This window comes from Ursus americanus, chromosome 16 (genome assembly GCF_024610735.1).
Source record: "Ursus americanus isolate L20-20 chromosome 16, mUrsAme1.1.p, whole genome shotgun sequence".
Taxonomy (NCBI): Eukaryota; Metazoa; Chordata; class Mammalia; order Carnivora; family Ursidae; genus Ursus; species Ursus americanus.
The window spans coordinates 46,739,295-46,755,385 of record NC_142142.1 but is presented as its reverse complement, the minus strand read 5'-3'; the positions used below and the strand labels follow the sequence as shown (position 1 = coordinate 46,755,385).

General features: G+C 40.2%; 1 protein-coding gene across 19 annotated transcripts in view; it reads right to left on the bottom strand.

The window, feature by feature from the left end:
* The window catches only part of LOC123792676 (uncharacterized), a 205,638-nt gene that overhangs the window by 80,740 nt on the left and 108,807 nt on the right, over positions 1–16,091 (bottom strand). For 13 of the 19 annotated variants that reach the window (XM_087868348.1, XM_087868346.1, XM_087868347.1 and 10 more), the window contains exon 5: positions 3,914–3,972. The exons of the other annotated variants lie outside the window; for them this stretch is intronic. In XM_087868348.1, the coding sequence (XP_087724474.1) occupies positions 3,914–3,972 (59 nt within the window). The remainder of the gene's footprint in view (positions 1–3,913; positions 3,973–16,091) is intronic. 19 annotated transcript variants of the gene reach the window in all.

The following is a 16,091-nucleotide window of genomic DNA, read 5'->3' as shown; positions in this document are numbered from 1 at the left end:
CACATTACCAAAGCCTGAAAGAAATCTGTACAAGCCCTGAGCTACGCATCCCTATATCAAAGGCCGTGGTCCTAGGAAGAAGTGCGGGAATGGCCCTCATATTTATATAGTACTTGGGTAATCTAGAAGATTCCTTTAGCCTAAGACCTTGGAGTCGAGGTTCAAGTGTGCTGTTGGAGGGCAAAGAAAATGCCATTTGAAAGTGATAGAAGGAAGCAGAGTTGTTTAAGGAGTAGTGGGGTTGGGATGGTAGGCTGTAACAATGCAGGGGAGGGCGGGACCTAGGGTAGAGGGCGTCTCCTAAACTGAAAAAAGCACCAGGAAAATTACCTACAGCTCTATTTGGCAAAATGTGAAAAAATTCAATTTGGATTAAGAAACATGTGGGAAGGTTTGAATCTGTGACCCTGGGCAAATTGGTCCCTCCTCTGGGTTTCCATTTGTGAAATATAGAAGCAGAATGAAGGCTTCTTCCTGCACTAGCATGCCATGATGGGAGGTAGAAGAAAAGGCCTTTGAAGCCAACATAATTACTCCTCTGTCCAGGGCAATGTAAACAACAATAACTCCAACAGCCTTCAGCCCTGCTTTTGAATGAGTTCTTTGCTTCTGTCTGAGAGGTAAAGTAGTTCATTCCTTGGGGAAAAGTTGAATGTGGAATGGTGGACCCTGCCCTTTTCACTCCAGTTTCATTATGTTGTTTAGAATTATGACTAATACATTGAACATTCAGTGTAAGTTAACAAGGTCTTACTGAGTGTCTGCCATGCACCCAAGGCTGCAGTCGGTCCTCTGGGATAAAGAAAAAGCAAGTGACACGTTCAGGGTCTTCGAGTATCTGAAGATTTTTCTTTCTCAGAGGTTCCCATGTCCCATTTTAAGGCAAGCAAAAAGCAAGTTGTTATATTTTAAAAGTCTAATTTTTAAAATAAATACCACTTCTCTTTTTTCATAGAAGCAACTGAGTTGGACCAGACTTACTTGTTTTTATGCTTTTACTAGTCTGTACTATTTATGTATTATTTATCTTGTTACGCATATCTACAAGAAGCTTCACTTTGTCAATTCTAGATCTTACAATGGCTTGAATTCTGGTTGGATGCCTCTAAGTAAAACACAAAAGTCAATGAAAAAATTTGAATTTTCAAGCAAATGCATGCTTGTACATTTTGAAGTTCCACTCAGTGCAATCTATATAATACGAAAGAAAACTAAATGAATCATTTTTTTTGGAAACTGCTCTAATTCCCCTATGTGCACATTGGGTAATGTTTTGTCACATCGATTGAACACGGATGCTGCCTCAGGTTAACTCCTAGCAATGGAGTGTTATCCTTTAGTGTGTACTTATTTTGCAGATATTAAGTAGATGGTCAGTTATGTCATTTCCCCCAGACTATTTTGTTTTCCTTCGAAGTTTTCTAAGACAAATCACTAATTGATGTATTTCAAAAATATGCCTTCAGTGCAAAACAGAACTTTTCAGAAAGTAAAAGTGTTTCAAATGAGGTCTTTCCAATGCAAATTATCTTTGTCATGACCTGAAAGTACTTGTCTTAACTGTTCCGTATGAGTATGCTTATGTGTGCCTTTATTTTTTTTTTAAGATTTTATTTATTTATTCAACAGAGATAGAGACAGCCAGCGAGAGAGCGAACACAAGCAGGGGGAGTGGGAGAGGAAGAAGCAGGCTCCCAGCGGAGGAGCCTGATGTGGGGCTCAATCCCATAATGCCGGGATCACGCCCTGAGCCAAAGGCAGACGGTTAACGACTGTGCCACCCAGGCGTCCCTATGTGTGCCTTTAATTGCATGGGTTTAAACATACAAGAATGGTGTAAAGCATGGTATAGCCATTAATGGAATTTGCCAGTCCCTTTACATATATTTAAGCAGTTTATAAAACGATGCACCAAGCATGAAAGTGCGCTATTGTTACTTGAGAAATGATAAACTGTATTATTGCCGTGTTTTTCTTTCAATAACCCAAAGCACTATTTCGGGACCCCGGGTGTTCAGAATTGAGTTGATTATACTCTTCTGTTCATGAAATGTCAAAGCATCTTTCTATCCACTCTTCTTATGGTGAACATGATGAGCTGAGAGGCAAATATTTAGGGCATGAACCATCCCAGTTTTCATGGGACTGAAGAGCTTCCCAGGGTATGGCACTCACCAGGGGAAAGCCCCAGCAAATAGGGTACAAATTGGTCATACTCTGGGTGTTATAATTATCATTTGTAATTGGGGAAACTGAGGCACAGAACAGCAAAGCGCTTTGCTCAGTTTACCCATCCAACTGGCAGAGATGCAGGACTCAGTCTTCTGTATTCCAGTGAGAGCACGTTCACAGTTAGGCACATCCCTGCTCTTTCCTCTATACCCTACTCTCACCTGGAATGGTAAGAAATCCAAGGTCACCTTTTGCCTTTTTTGCATGCAACCAGCCCAAACGTCCTAAGCTGAGATACTGTGGGTACCAGTGTACTGGGTCCTTTGTGAATTTCCCACATAATCCAAGAGGAGCAACATTGTTTTGAAGAGAATGATAGAGAGAAGTTATAAATATCACAGCTCTTAAGAGCAAAGCAAATGCTAGTAAGTTCTGTCTGCCCCATAAGCCTCCTCTTAGGACCACCAACTATCTCCAGTCCTGACTGGACCATATGTGTAATTTCATGAGACAAAGCAACTTCAATGAACCTTAGGAAAGAACGACCCGGTGGCCACTTTTGGAACCACAACATGGTACTAGCTAACATTTACCGAGGGCTCACTGTGTGTGCTGGGCACTGTGCTTACAGCCTTGCACGGATGCCGTCAGTTCAACCTCACACTAATTCCATGCGGTAGTAATGAGTGTTCCCATTCGGCAGATAAGAAAAATGAGTCTGAGAAAGGTTAAGTGACTCATCCAGTATCACACAGCTGATAAAGTTTGGAAGTTGGGTTTAAACCCAGGCAGTGTGACCCCAAAACTGGTGCTCTGAGCCATCCAGATACCACTTTCAATAACAGAGCTAAACAGCCCAGTTGCCAATGTCCAGTCCCTCACATAGCTCTTGGCTAGGGCAGACTTAACACTAGCCAGGTTACACGTTCTGCAGATGCACAGAAGGTATGTCTATCTACCTGTTCAGGTCAAAGGGCATGAGGGATTTTTAATGATTTTTATAAAATTTATTCTAGAGAGAGAGTCCTCAAGCGGGGAGGGGAGGGAAGAGCAGAGGAAAAGGGACAAGCAGACTCCCCTGCTGAGTGCAGAGCCTGACTCGGGGCCCGATCTCACAACCCTGAGATCATGACCTGAGCCAAAATCAAGAGCTGGACGCTTAACTGAGCCACCCAGGTGCCCCAAGGCATGAGGCTTTCTGATCATAGGTATTAAGGGATCTGAAAGAAGAGATCTGAATCTGTTGATTAATTGCAGAGTGAGATAAATTGCCCTGCCAAGCTTCCATTACTTCTTCAGTACCTCTATTTCTCCCTTTTTCTGAAAAATGTAAACATGTCCTGGGTTTCTTTGAGAAATGAACTGGGTGAAATAATGGGAACGCACTATGCAAACTGTAAAGTGCTTTATACAATTATCCCATATGTTGAGAAGCTTCCAAAATAGCAATTTCTTCCAATGCCCTTGCAAAGCAAATGAGACACAGCTGCTAGAACGCTCCGCAAAGAGACAGAAATCCAGCTCTCTTAAACATTCAAGGGGGGAAAACACACACCGTAAAATTACCCCAAAGATGAATTTTACAAGAACCACGGAAGTGTCATCAAGTTTTTCCATGGTTAATTCTAAAAGCGTGCCAGCGTCGCAAAGATCAAACAAGGCAGTTCCTCCACAGGAACCTGGGGAAAGGCAGGGCTTTCATGACAGTTGCATAATAGTTAGAAATATAAATGATACTCACATGAGCAGAAGCGAGGAAGCCAAGTTTACTGGCTCTTCTCCATCTTTTCCAAGACAAGTCTGTTGGGGGGGGAAAAAAGGAGGGCTTGTTCTAAACTAAACAAAAGGAGGACTTAACAACAACAACAACAAAATAAACGAGGAAAGTAACGCGGGATGAGGTGTTCGTGGAATGCCACGGAGCATAGAGAGTGGCAGGATGCCTGCCAAGGGGCAACAACAATTCGGTGAGTTTGCTGAAAGGACTCGAATAAAATCAGCATTCCCTGTCGTCTCAGAACCAGATGACACCACTAAAGAAAATGTTCAACACGAATCTAGGGGGCTGGGATTTGGTGGAAGTTGCTTGGGGGTGGAGAACTCAGGGATGAGTCACAGAGTCCTCAGATGAAGTGGATGAAAGCCGGAGGAAGCCGGGCTGGGTCTCTGCCCTCTTCCTCTTTCTCTTCCTCTCCCTCTCCCTCGAAGGATTTCAGGCCTTCTGCAATCAGCCATAAGGGGCCAGGGGGCTGGCCCTTGGGCATGAGAAGTGGCCAAGCAAGCTTCACGTGTAGCATAACATGTAAAACGTATACGCCTTATAAGCAAGTCCTGAGATGGGGATGGGGAGGAGGGAAGTCTTTCGGGGGACCCTGGTGCGCTCAAGGGAATCATCAGTGTAGACGCCTGTCTCTCCTGGGGGAAGAGCCCCTAGGTTATCAGAGAAGCAGGGTAAGCAGATTTTTTAAATTCTTTGGAGAAAAAGATAGTCACAGTTCCTCTTCATAAGTAATTTCTATCTTTATCAACCCTTTTAGCCATTAAGCTCTGTGCTTCAATTAACAACAGCTTCTCCTGTTTTCAACCGGTCTTTGGAGACATGAATGAACATTTTCTTCTCCTTTTGAAAGTGTAAATCCGTCATATGGTTGTACATAGTTACTCTCATACTAAACTCATGATGGAAACCCAGGCAGTTCTCCTGCCCCTTCCCAAATGAGAACTTCCCATCTCCCACCTAGGTTATAGAGAGAGAAAAAAAAAAAAAAAACCACATACACGCACACATTTTGATGCTCTGACATCATTTTTCCTATTTTAGGTGGCCAACTATAGAGCGGAGAGTTTACATTTTCACATCTTAAGAAAAAAAATTTAAAAGGGTTGAGAACTGGAGAGTTGATATTTCTATATTAACTTTTTTTCAAAACGCTTGTATTGATTTCTTTTTTGTTCTGGAATAAACTCAGGTGTAAAATGTTATGTTGTATGTATTCATTATTTAATGAATTTATTGAATTTACATAATATTCATGCAATAATTATTATATTTGTAAGTTGTTCTGCCAGCCAAACTGTCCTCTTTCATTCATAGATGAAGCTTCTCGGTGTTAAACAACTAATTGCCATGAATAAAGACTGTCTTACATCTTTAAAATTCTCCCAAAAGCTGTTAAAACCAAGCTACTACCATTTGGTTTTCCTCTTAAAAAAAAAGAAAGTTATTGTTTTTGATTTTCCTTTGTTCAGAATAGAAAAATCTTAAAAATTAGGTTGGGTATTCTTTTTTGTTGTTGGTTTTTTGTGTTTTCATTTTGGCATTCCTGTAGGAAGAGAGAGGGAAAATTCTTTTTTTCATCGACCAGAACAATACATGTTTGAAACACAGCCATGTTCTAAAGAAACTATATTACAGCTTTCAGGAATGGGAAGAGCTTTTTGCCTCATGGGACAGAAGGTGAGATTTTCCTTTTGTCTTCAATCCCTGTTGATACCAAAGCGTAAGCCTTTTCTACATACATGTTTAGAACTGTAAACTGAATCCCATGATGGATAGCAAAGTACATAGACTCCTTGATTCTGACCAAGCCAGCAACATGCACTTGAATTTGAGTTGGATTCAGATAAGCAAGTCAATGGTAGACTAGTAGTAGAAAGAAGATTGTCGACTTAGGAGTCGAATCACACCGTGATTTTGGTGAGGATTTTGCTCTCTCAGGGGCAGTTTGGTATTTCAATTTACTTAGCAATTTGCAGAGTTTGCCCATTGTAGCACTTCACGTCTCCCCAATTCAATTTCCTCATCCACACAATTAATACAACTTACTGTGCAGGTCTATCATAAGGACCAAATAAAATATATATTTCAGATGCTTACTATAGTGCCTCGCACATAATGCTGAGTGCTTATTTCTTGTGATTCAGTCCTTATGTGGTTCTACTGTTAAAGGCCAGTTCTCAATAAAGTAATGTGGGGCTACAGTAACCTTCTGCCACCCTCTCCCTCTGCCAAAAAATACACAGCTAACTAAGAATAGTCCCCTAATTTTGACAATTTTATTGTACCTTTCTTAAGGAACCACATCACCTTCTACTTACTACATAATTTATCGGAGACTTATCATGAACAACGTGCTGTAAGAAGCACTTTACATGGGCAATCTCATTTCATTTCCCCTATAATCCTATAAGTTCAATGCTATGGTTCTTCTTTTGCTTCAAACATACTTGGTTCATCAATATGAAGAACCCCCACTAAGTATTTTTTAAACATGTTTTATTATTATTGCAAAACATTTATACAATGCCTTCTGAATTGTTTTGTAAATTTTGTTCAAGCAGAGCACTAAGATATAATTTATAATTTCAATCCTCCATAAAGTGAGATATATATATGTATATATATATTACCACCGAGAGGAAACGTAATTTAGATTAAAGGGACTACTATCTCTCTTTTCTAAATCATATGTGTGCTTCCTATCTCTGATTAAGTTTAGGACATTATCTTCAATAAGAATAGCCCAAACTCCTATTAATATCTGTTTAAGAACTGCAGCCAATATCTTCAAAGTGCCAAATGACAACACTGACAAGATGGTAGAGGTCAGCCATCTTGTTGAAATGCAGAGCAAGAGATCACTGTGGAAGAATTCCCACGGAAATTACTCCACCCACATTCACCATCTAAAAAATATTATAGACATTCATGCACACTGAATTGGCAAATAAAAATGTTCTATACAAATACCCCTAACTTTGAACAATTTTGGAGGTTAGTAGAGCAATGAAGAATGCCTGCTTGATACTGAGACATTTACCAGGAAAAGAAGGGTTCCCTAGTTAAACAGACAATACATCTCTATTTTCAAACCTCAGTCAATTCAGTCCATTTAGGAAAACTCCTAAAATGAAACATTTATTGCATACTTTTTATATTGTGTTTGGCTTTGTTTTATTTTTTCAATAAATATTTGTAGAGGCATATATTTGGGCTTTATTTTATTTTGAATAATTTTTGATATTTTATGAGATAATGTTGCTTCTTACATCTTGGAGAAAACTGAGGAAGTCAAAAGGGATTTTGCACAGGGTCTCAACATTCCATCTACCTCTCCCACCAGTATTAGCACCCCTCAACATGCCTGTTCCCGTGGATGAAAATATTTGATTTCTCTGAAGCCAAATCTTTCACTTGGATATTAGGTGTTATGGCCATTTGCCAGCTCAACAAAATTGCTCAAGGAATTCTTCATATGTTTCCTGAAACATTAATCTGTCCCTGTCTACTGGATCATTTCCATCAGTGTGCAGCCATATTGTTATTTCTCCCAATTCCAAATCAATACAAACACCACCACCACCACCAAACCCTCAGCTTGACCTCATTTTCTCCACCTGTTTCTACTCCATTTCTCTGCTTCCCTTGGCAGGAACTTCAAGAGCTGGCTTTGCTCACTATTTCCAATTCTTCTTCTACCACTCTGTCTTAAGCTACTTAAACCAGGCTTTAACCATTACCACTGCACCAGATACGTTCTCATTAAGGTCACTGATGATCTCTAGCTGTGAAATTCAGTGGTAGGTTTTCAGTCTTCATCTTACTTGATGGATCATCAGCATCTGACACTATGTTTCCTTCTCCTCTACTTGATATACTTCCTTCTTTTGGTTTTTAGGACATTACACCCCCACTTTTCCTCCTACTTTGATGGGCACACCGTCTCCATCTCTCCTTGTGACTCCTTGTTTTCCTTTTTTTTTTAAAGATTTTATTTATTTATTTGACAGAGAGACAGCCAGCGAGAGAGGGAACACAAGCAGGGGAAGTGGGAGAGGAAGAAGCAGGCTCCCAGCGGAGGAGCCCGATGTGGGGCTTGATCCCATAACGCCGGGATCACGCCCTGAGCCGAAGGCAGACACTTAAACGACTGTGCCCCCCAGGCGCCCCCCTTTTTTTCCTTTTTGATCTCTTAACGCTGGAGGCCCCCAGGCTTGAGTCCTGCCCTTCACTACTTTCTCTATACCCATTCACTGATAATCTCATTGATCCTCACAGCTTTTAATACCAACATGCTGACAACTCCATCTGTAACCCAGATGTACTCAATATATTCTCATAAGCCCCACATATACATGATCAACAACCATTCTGACACCTCCAGTCAGGTGTCTAATAGTCATGGCAAACTCACTATGTCCAAAACCCAAATCCCAGTATTCCCCACAGGCCTGTTCTTCTTGCAGCTTTTACATCTCAATTGATAGTAATTTCATCTTTCTAGTCCCTCAGGCCAAAAATCTTGATTCCTTTTTCTCTAACATTCCACATCCAATCTGTCATGAAAACCTGTTGAACTCTGGTTTCAAAAATACATGCAGAATTGAAATACTCACCACCTCTACTGATCAACCTGTGGCCCAAACCACATCATTTCTGCTTGGGTTACTGACATTGTCTCATAACCGGTTTCTCAGCATCTATCTACCCTTGCCTTGCTCCGTCTATCCTAAATATAACATTCAAGCAGATCCTTCTTTAAAAGTCAATACCTTGCAGGGACTCTCATTTCGCTCAGATGAAAGCCAACATCTTTTCCAGTGACCTACAAAGCCTTGCTTATATGGTCTTGACTTTGCTTCTGTTACCTCTCAGATCTACTACTACTTTCCCTTCACACATTTTGTTTGCTTCAGCCCCACTGGTCTCTTTGCTATTCTGTAAGTATGTCAGGCAAGCTCCTGCCTTTTGGCCTTTGCCTCAGTGGTTCTCTTTGTGACACTCTTCCCCAGATATACACATGCTTGTAGTCTTACTTAGGGGATCCTTGCTCAAGTGTACACACAGCCCTCTCCTGATGCCCCTGAAGTCCTAAACCTCATTACCCTGCTTTCATTTCCTCTTTTCCGTAGGGTCTATTACTACCAGCAATGTAATGTATTAATTTATGTATTATGTTTACTATCTGTCTGTCTCTGCTAGACTGTAGGCTCTGCAAGGGCAGGAATTTGTGTTGGTCTTGGTCATGCCTGTCCCTAGGCATCCAGAATAGTGCTTGGCATATAGTCAACGGATGTTAAATTGCATTGAACTAAATTGAATGGAATAGGCTCCAGGAAAATAAACTGAATTGATGACATGTGCCTATATCTGAAAGAAGTACTCAACTTAAAAAAACTTGATAGAGGATTATTGTCTAATATCTAATTAGATCATAAGGCAAGAGGAGAGGACACTGGGATACATGGTCCATTTGTTGAGAAAGAGAGAATGGAACCAAAAATGACAATATGGGGGAAAATGCAGACATATTGTCCCTCTTTTGCTTTCAAAGATTCAGGCAATATATTTTCAGATGACTCAAGAAGAAGTTTGGCAAAGACCACAATAATGTGTTCTTCAAAGTCATGAAGGAGCTGAAAGTTCAACTTGAAACAACAACACAACTCTGGGTTTCTTTTTCCAGTAATTATCGTAGTTCTATACAGACACTCTGACCCGCTGATGTCTGCCTGTGGTTTGTGCCTTGACGGTACCTAAGTCCCATTTTATTAAAGTAGTCTCAGAAAAGAGCAGTGGTCCACGGAATATTTCTTTTTTTCCAGTTCTGGCAATCTTCAGTTAGCGCAGTGTTCTTAGCATGTGGTCCCTGGACCTTCAGCATTAGCACCACCTGGGAACTTGCTAGAATTGCAAACTGTGGAAACCCACCCCACCCCAGCTCTCCTTAATCGGAAACTTTGAGGAGAGTATCCAGCTATCTGTGATTTAATAAGTCTTCCAGGAAGTTGGGGGTGCCTGGGTGGCTCAGTTGGCTAAGCGTCCAACTCTTGGTTTTGGCTCAGCTCATGATCTCAGGGTCATGAGATAGAGTCCTGGGTTGGGCTCCCCATTCAGTGAGGAGTCTGCTTCAGATTCTTTCCCCCTCCATCTCCCTCACCCTTTGTTCCTTCCCCTGCTCACATGCTCTCTCTCTCTCATAAATAAATAAATAAATAAATAAATAAATAAATAAATAAAATCCTCAAAAAAGAAAAAAATAAGTCCTCCAAGTGATGACAATGCCTACTCAAGTTTGAGAACCACTGAGAAAACAAAGTGAGAGAAATCATCAGAATTGTTCTTTTACAAGTTTACGATGACTTTCCTAGTAAGAGAACATTAGAATACAGATCTCCTTCATTGATAAATGCAATAAATTCCTAGGTCATCCAGCACTCAACAATGAGTCGTGGACTTTTCTCTTGCCCTAACCTTTATGAAATACTCTTTCTGGGCATTCTGCCTCAGATTAATGAGAAAGTAGTAGGCTGCTCACATATTCCAGAAACCTGATTTAATGATTTCACAACGCTCTGAGCCACTGGATTCCTGGCTCTTCCCGTTAAGATTTATGAACCCAAATTGTAGCAAACCGCTTCTCAGCATATCTTCAAGTTAACAATTCCATTTTAACAATAATGATGATCCAAATGGAATGTGAATTAAGGGAAAAAAACAGATATTGAGGGTCATAGGAATTTATCCAAAAATGACATACTCATTAAAGATACTGATCCCCAAGTAGGTCACCAAGAGTCCCTTTGCTTTGATTATTCACACAAGGGCCATCAGTTTGTAAGTTATTTACTTAAGGATTAAACTCCACCTGGCCTGTGAAGTTCAACACAAATATTGTGTAAGGCCCAATTTCCTGGAACTCTCACATTCCCATTGGTCTTTCAAAAGTAGACAGAAATCCCATTTTACAGAGGATGTAACAAGCTCAGTGACCTATCTAAGGACACACTGTTAGGGACAAAATCTAGACTGAGTTTCAGATTTCTTGGATTTTCTTATAACTGTCAATTCAGTGTAAGAACTGTGTATGAACTATCTGCTCTGTGCCAGGACATGGATTAGGAGATGGGGATATAAAAATTTCTGACACAGACTCTGCCTTTGAAGAGCTCAATACAAAAGACCCTGTCTCCCTGATTATATAATACCCACCTTTGTAAGTTCTAGAAAAGTCAATGAAATGCACAGTAAAGATGGTTGATTTCAGCATAAACACACACACACACACACACACACACACACACACACACACACACATCTGTAGAAGCAGCAAGTTTTTCATCACGAGGTGTCCCAAGGTCCTTGCACTGATCACGCAACACTCAGTCGAGGCGCCATGAGACATCTTGGTGATGAAGAGCTTAAAAGTGCCCTGTCATGTCTTGTTAATACTTCATACCCAGAAAAAATGCGGAGATACCATGTGAAAAAAATGATAAGCTTGCAGAAAGGAAGTGAAAACTGAAGCTTACAGTCAGAGAAGACTAAAAGCTATCTATGAACAAATCACATTCTACAATGAAAAAAATATCACAACGTTCAGATGTACCAGACAAAGACATGTTAGAACTGATATGTACTCTTTTCATTTTTCTTTTCATTTTCTGAGTATAAGGTTAAGTTTGAGGGTCTATATTTTTCAAAACCCTAGTAGCTCTGCTTTGATAAATAAACGTTCAGATTAAGTCAATAAACTCACATGATTTGGAAACCAAACCTCAGACCTGCATTTTGCCACTTACTGTGTTTAGAACTAAAGGTAAGATTTGGGGATGGAGGAAAAAAAGAAGATTTGGCGATCGGGGCGAGGGGTTGCAGAGAAAATAAGAGAACTTCAGACAGGAAGTTTTGAGAAAGTTAAAGCTTTTCATAAAGTATAAGAAGCTTTATAAACATGAGGCCATAATTACCTATTCAGTTGATGTTTTATGTAAGCGCCTATAATGAATTCTGAGTGGCAGTATGTCCTGGGGATACCCAAGTGAATATAACAAGTCTTGGTGTTTTTATTCTATTATTAGAATATCTGGGGAACACCCTCAGAATAGTAACCTCAAATGACCTGATGTATGGAAAAATTGGACTTAAGGGAGCTTTTTAAATGGATTTGCTTGATTAGAAAAAATAAAAAAGCTAAAGGATAAGCTTTAATAACTTTTAAAAAAGTTTACAATGTCATTTTAAGATGAACTTAGGTCAGCCAATATGAAAGCAAGAAAAGAAGAGTTAGCTTCAAGTTATAGCAGGAAAGAAACATGGTTTGGGGAAAAGATTAGGAAGAAAGAACTTTTAATAAAACAGTAGGGCTGGTGATAGAATTCTTCTGCTGTTCTGCTAAAGGTATTTGGAAAGTGATTAGCTAATTCTCTCTCAATGGGTTTAAAGATACAAATACACGTGGGGTGCTAGCACAGTCATTTTTTTGAAGTTCCACTTCTAGAATTCTGTGAATGGTAACTAGGTGGATTAAAAGTCTGTTTTCTTCTTTATCCCTTATTTGGCTGATATGTCTTGTTCCATATTTGGAAACTCATAGACATTGCTATGAAATGTATCATAGACCATGAGTCACTATGAAAAGGACAAGTGTGTAAATTGCCTTACCAGTGAAAAATCCTCCGCCTGTCCTCCCCTTTTTTTCTGGGACAAAAATTCAGTTTTTTCTCTCTGATTCATATCCTGAGGAAATCAAATCACAAGATGGCTATGTTCAATAAAAAATATCTCCAACCCACTACACTTCGAGAATGTAAGCTCTTTTTAATCCAGATGTTCATGATCCTTCCAAGAAAGCCTTTTCTTCAGAAGAATTTGGTGCCATTTCAGATAGCTGAAAGAGTCAGAATGTCATTCATATGAGAAAGTTATGCAATAAGTTCCTTCATCCTGTCTAGAGAGTGTCTACCAATGGCAGCCCACTGGTGTTGGATATACTCGGCATGTTTCTAAAGTAATAGTTGGCATTAATTGAATTCTTACTAGGTATGAAGTCTCATTCTAAGTTTCACGTGCATTATTTCATTGAATCCATTTAATTCAAACTACTCCATGAGATAAATACTGTGATAGACCCCAATTCACAGATGAGGGAAATGAGCCTTAAAGAGGTTAACTAACGTGCTCAAGAAGATGGAGCAACACAGAGATGAGATTCAAACCCAGAGCTGTAGGACACTGCAACATAAACTGTTGACTGCTCTCCTCATGTAGTCCTTGAAAAAAAATACATTATCTTCATCTTGTAGAAGAAAATGGAATCTCAGGGGTGCCTGGGTGGCTCAGTCGATTAAGAGTCCAACTCTTGGGGGCGCCTGGGTGGCTCAGCGGTTAAGCGTCTGCCTTCGGCTCAGGGCGTGATCCCGGCGTTCTGGGATCAAGCCCCACATCAGGCTCTTCCGCTATGAGCCTGCTTCTTCCTCTCCCACTCCCCCTGCTTGTGTTCCCTCTCTCGCTGGCTGTCTCTATCTCTGTCAAATAAATAAATAAATAAAATCTTTAAAAAAAAAAAAAAAAAAGAGTCCAACTCTTGGTTTCAGCTCAGGTCATGATCTCAGGGTTGTGAGATCGAGCCCTGAGTCAGTCTCCGTGCTCAGCACAGAGCCTGTTTGAGATTCTTTCCCACTCCCTCCCCTTCCTCCTCTGCTCCTTCCCCTGTTTACATGCTCGCTCGCTCGCTCTCTCTCTAAAATAAATAAATAAAATCTTTAAGGAAAAAAAAGGAAGAAAATGGAATCTCAGAGAAGTAATTTGATCAAGAACACACAGATTATTCATGCTTCTTTGGCCTGAGATTTGACTCGTGTCAGTTGGACTCTGACATTCACATTCTAGACATATAGACATTAAATCCACATTCACTCCGTGTATTCTTAAATCCATTCAAATAAACATCAACTCCGTACAGAGCACTGCACGTGAGATTTTGAAGACAATATGAAAGACTTAAATATATTGTCCCTACCTCAAATAAACTTTAAATTCTAGCTGGCAGAAAAAATACACAGATGAATGGAATGAGGTCAGCTGCAAAGTCCTGTGTCATCATAGGTAAAATCACATTCTATGAATTGAATAAATCTGGAGAGATGCAGAGGACATCAGTGATAAGAGGAGAAGAATGTTGACATAAAAAAGCTTCCGAGAGGAGGAATAAAATAAAACATACATTGAGTGGAGTTGATCCCATTGTCTAGTATCTTCCTGACTATTTTGTGGGTAGGGGAAAAAAAGGATGCTTTGGAGAGCTTATGGAAAGAAAACACAATCTTAGCACTTTTTAGAAAGAGTCTTTTAAAGATACGGCTCACAATCACAGGGCAATGGAAAGACTGAAGAAGAGGAAAGGATTTTTCTGTGATTACAGCTAAAACGACTGGCTAAAACTATGGGCTATTACTCTGTCTCTTGGCGAGTAGGTTTCCATCAGGCCCCATCAAATATAAACTATAATAGTTATAAAATCACACCCAGACTCATTCTTTACAAAGGAAAGAAAAAGGGCAGAGGGGAAGGAGAAGAAACATCAACCTCGACATTTTCAAGGGATTTTCCATGAGATCTATCCAGTCTAATGGAAAAGAAGAAAAACTTTTTTTTCTGAATTAATCTTGGAAATGGAGTTTTACTGGATGAGTGGACCAGAAGACTGATTGCTTATTTTAGCCCCCCTTTCCTGGAAACCTCTAATTTAATAAAGTATGGGATATTTAAGAGAACCACTGGGATCAAAACTTCTCTAAGAACAGCATTTTCCAAACTGTACTGTGGAGGAACAAGAGGTACTCAAGATGCTAATGAGTATTACTAAGTAAAACAACCCTATAGCCAAATAACTCTGGGAGAGTGGAGTTCAATTTTTTTGCAGCCTTCGGTATGTTAATGTGCCTTTTGTATCTCCAGTGGGGACGTAATCGGAATGTCTCAACTTGTTTGACCTAAGACTACCTTGCTATGTGGTGGAACTTGTGTTAACATCTCATAGACCTAGTGTTCCAAGGAAGGGGCCGGGTTCTCCTTCCTCAGGTAAGTTTCAGAAAGGCAGCCATTACAAGAGTTAGGTCCAGGTAGATCGAACCATGGGTGCAGAGAGAGGACTACCAACTGGTCATGTCTTTGACCCCATACCTGGGAGTAATGAGCCTCCACTTCCAGGTTCTGTATGCTTATCACTGAATGAGAATGAGTGACAAATCTCAATGCCTTATCCCATGCTTCTCAGGGCCACCCTCACAGAAACATAGTAAAGCATTAGAGTCATTCTGACTCCTGTAAGGATCAGCTCAGAGTTAGCACTGGTGGGGGATGTGGGCGACAAGGCAGGTGTTTCTTTCCACACAATAGGCAAGAACTCTGGAGAACTGAAGGAGCACATGGAGTAAAGATTATTCACTGATTTGCCTGAACATATGGAGTCAACTAAATTTTAGTATTTCATCCATGATCTTTGAGATACACCCAAAGAGTTCCGATTCCTTTAGTGGGTCGTTCTGTATCTGTTGGATGTACTCACCGGCCTTCTCCCACACCTGGGCAGAGATAAGATGGGCTCACACAGAACATAATGGGATTACACGTCTTCAGGTCCTTTGTATGAGTGCGGCTCTTTAGGACCCTTTAAGAGGAGGAAACCATGGCACTGAAGGGGAAGTTTTACCTCATAAGGTTCTGTAGCTAGAAGGAAATCCTTAGGCAAACCTGCCTACAAAAAGGCAGTTCATTGTGTGGACAGAACACCTGATAGTCACAACATTCAAATGACTTAATTCCTAACATGTCACATGTCCAGCTGAGTCCGACCATGTACCCTGAAGCAGTGTTTCTCTGCCCGATCCCCAGAATCGGCAACATATAAGAAGCCATCATCAACTCATTAACATGCATTTTGCAATAGCATTAACCAAAATTTTAAGCCAGAAAGTAAAATTAACACAACACTTAACATGAATATTGTATCTTTCCACATAACTATATTTATACGTCTTTTCAGATCTTCCAAATACTCTTGTCAATTAAGAGCTCTCTGTTTTAAAGATAATCAAATTTAAAGAATAACAAGTTTATAAAAGGCTGTACGCTTATT